The sequence below is a fragment of the Callospermophilus lateralis genome, chromosome 3, assembly GCF_048772815.1.
Source record: "Callospermophilus lateralis isolate mCalLat2 chromosome 3, mCalLat2.hap1, whole genome shotgun sequence".
Classification (NCBI taxonomy): domain Eukaryota; kingdom Metazoa; phylum Chordata; class Mammalia; order Rodentia; family Sciuridae; genus Callospermophilus; species Callospermophilus lateralis.
Window position 1 is genome coordinate 80,612,879 of NC_135307.1, and position 2,063 is coordinate 80,614,941.

General features: G+C 48.3%; 1 protein-coding gene across 1 annotated transcript; it reads right to left on the minus strand.

Moving 5' to 3' along the window:
• Positions 1–257: 257 nt before the first annotated feature.
• Chrm5 (cholinergic receptor muscarinic 5) lies at positions 258–1,856 on the minus strand. The gene has a single exon (XM_076848459.1). It carries the CDS (start codon positions 1,854–1,856, stop codon positions 258–260), a length of 1,599 nt encoding a protein of 532 aa, XP_076704574.1.
• Positions 1,857–2,063: the final 207 nt, after the last annotated feature.

Consider the following 2,063-nt stretch of genomic DNA (forward strand, 5'->3'; position numbering starts at 1 on the left):
TAGATAAATGTTTCTATAGGTCATTGTTCCTTGTGACCTGAGTGTGCTTCTAATGAAAGGTCACGGTTCTGTCTACCTCATTGGTAAACTCTAGTGGTGATAGGCAAGAATCTTTTAGTATCCGCAGCAATTACCTCCTGAAACACCTTTCTTTTGGCAATTTAGAAAACTATTCAGGGACTCTAAATGACAGATGACATTTTAAAAACACATAAACAAGACATGGTCATTATTCTTTTGTGGGAGATGTGAACTCTTCAGGGTAGCTTACTGTTCCCCTGCCAGTACAATTTCTCTTCCATTTTTTTCTTTTTCCATCGGCAGAGAAGCAGCATCTTAAAGGTCTTCCTGAAGGTTCTGTTGCAGAGGGCGTAGCAGATGGGGTTGACGGTGCTATTGACATAGCACAACCAATAGCCCAAGTGCCACAGGGTGACAGGGACACACTTGTCACAGAAGGTGGACACCAGGACCATGATGTTATAAGGGGTCCATGTGATGATGAAGGCCAGGAGAATGGCACTCAAGGTCTGGGCTGCTTTCCTCTCTTTGACAAGGACCATTCTCTTTCGTTTGGTCATTTGATGGCTGAGGTTGGGATCAAGGCCTTTCGTTGAAGGGTCCTTGGACACTGGGAAGGAGCAGGGCATGATTTTCACCTTGCGACAGCCATTGTTGGCCTCTTGGGTCCCATCAGCTTTTACCACCAATCGGAACTTATAGGCCACACATTTTTGACTCTGGAGTTTATTAGCAGCTGCTGGAGACAGGAAGTATTTTGGGGTGTCACAGTCATTTTTTTCAGTTTGAGCTTTCACAAAAGTCCCCTTTGTTTCTCCAGCACTGAATTCTTCCTTTGGGCTTTCCTTCTCCTGACTCTTGTAGACCACTTGGAAGACAGGGTCAGTGGTGGGCTTGTCCTCATCCTCTGAGGAGGGGTAGCTGCTGCAGGTAGTGAGCTGCTCAGCTTTGGTCCAGTCGGTGGTTGAGTCAGTGGCTTGGGATGGCTTTCCAGTGGTGGAAGTGCTCCTGCGAGAGGATGACCAGGAGGCCTGGTTCCTTTCCCTCTGTGCCAGAGTAGGTTGAGGGCAGGTAAGGCAGGACCTGAGCAGAGCCCTGTGAGCTGGCTTTCTCTTCCCGGCTTCAGCCACAGAGTCAGAACCCTGGAGGTCAGCCAGGTCCTTGGTTCGCTTCTCTGTTTCCCGGTAGATTCGGCAGTAGAGGATAGTCATGACAGAAACAGGGATGTAGAAGGCAGCAATGGCCGTGCCAAAAGTGATGGTGGGCTCAGAGAGGAACTGGATCTGGCACTCATCTGGTGGTACTGTCCGCTTCCCAACCAAGTACTGCCAGCAGAGAATGGCTGGGGCCCAGAGGATGAAGGAGATCAGCCAGGCCAAGCCAATCATGATGCCAGCCCTCTTTGGGGTACGCTTGGCCCGATATGTCAGGGGTCTTGTGATGGAAAAGTAACGGTCAAAACTGATCACCAGAAGGTTCATGACAGAAGCATTGCTGGCCACATAGTCCAGTGCAAGCCAAAGGTCACAAGCCAGACTCCCAAGAGCCCAGCGTCCCATGAGGATGTAGGTGGTATAGAGGTTCATGGAGAAGACCCCAATGATGAGATCTGCACAGGCTAGGCTCAGCAGGTAGTAATTGTTAACTGTCTTGAGCTGACTGTTGATTTTGAAGGAGATAATGACCAAGACATTGCCCACGATGGTGACTAGGCTGACCACTGCAGTCACAGCTGCGATAGTAACAACTTCCCATAGTTCATGGCGCTCCAAAGGCTGGTGATTTACCAGGGTGCTGTTAACCATGGTTGCATTGAAGTATGATTCACCTTCCATCCTGGTGCAAGAATTTGCATTGGGATTAATTCTTAGGTTCTACCTAGATGGCTCTCTGTTCTATCTCACCTCTTATTGGCCAGTATCTGGAAAAGAAAGAAACACATTAGCTCCTCTCACCAGCATGACTCTTTTCCACCCATTGTTTATCTTTTCTAACAGAATATCAAATGTGGTTGCACACACATTTAGAGCAAGATGCTGAAC

Bases quoted from the DNA above. Each gene is read 5' to 3' on its own strand.
- Chrm5 (XM_076848459.1), bottom strand. From the start codon at position 1,856: ATGGAAGGTGAATCATACTTCAATGCAACCATGGTTAACAGCACCCTG.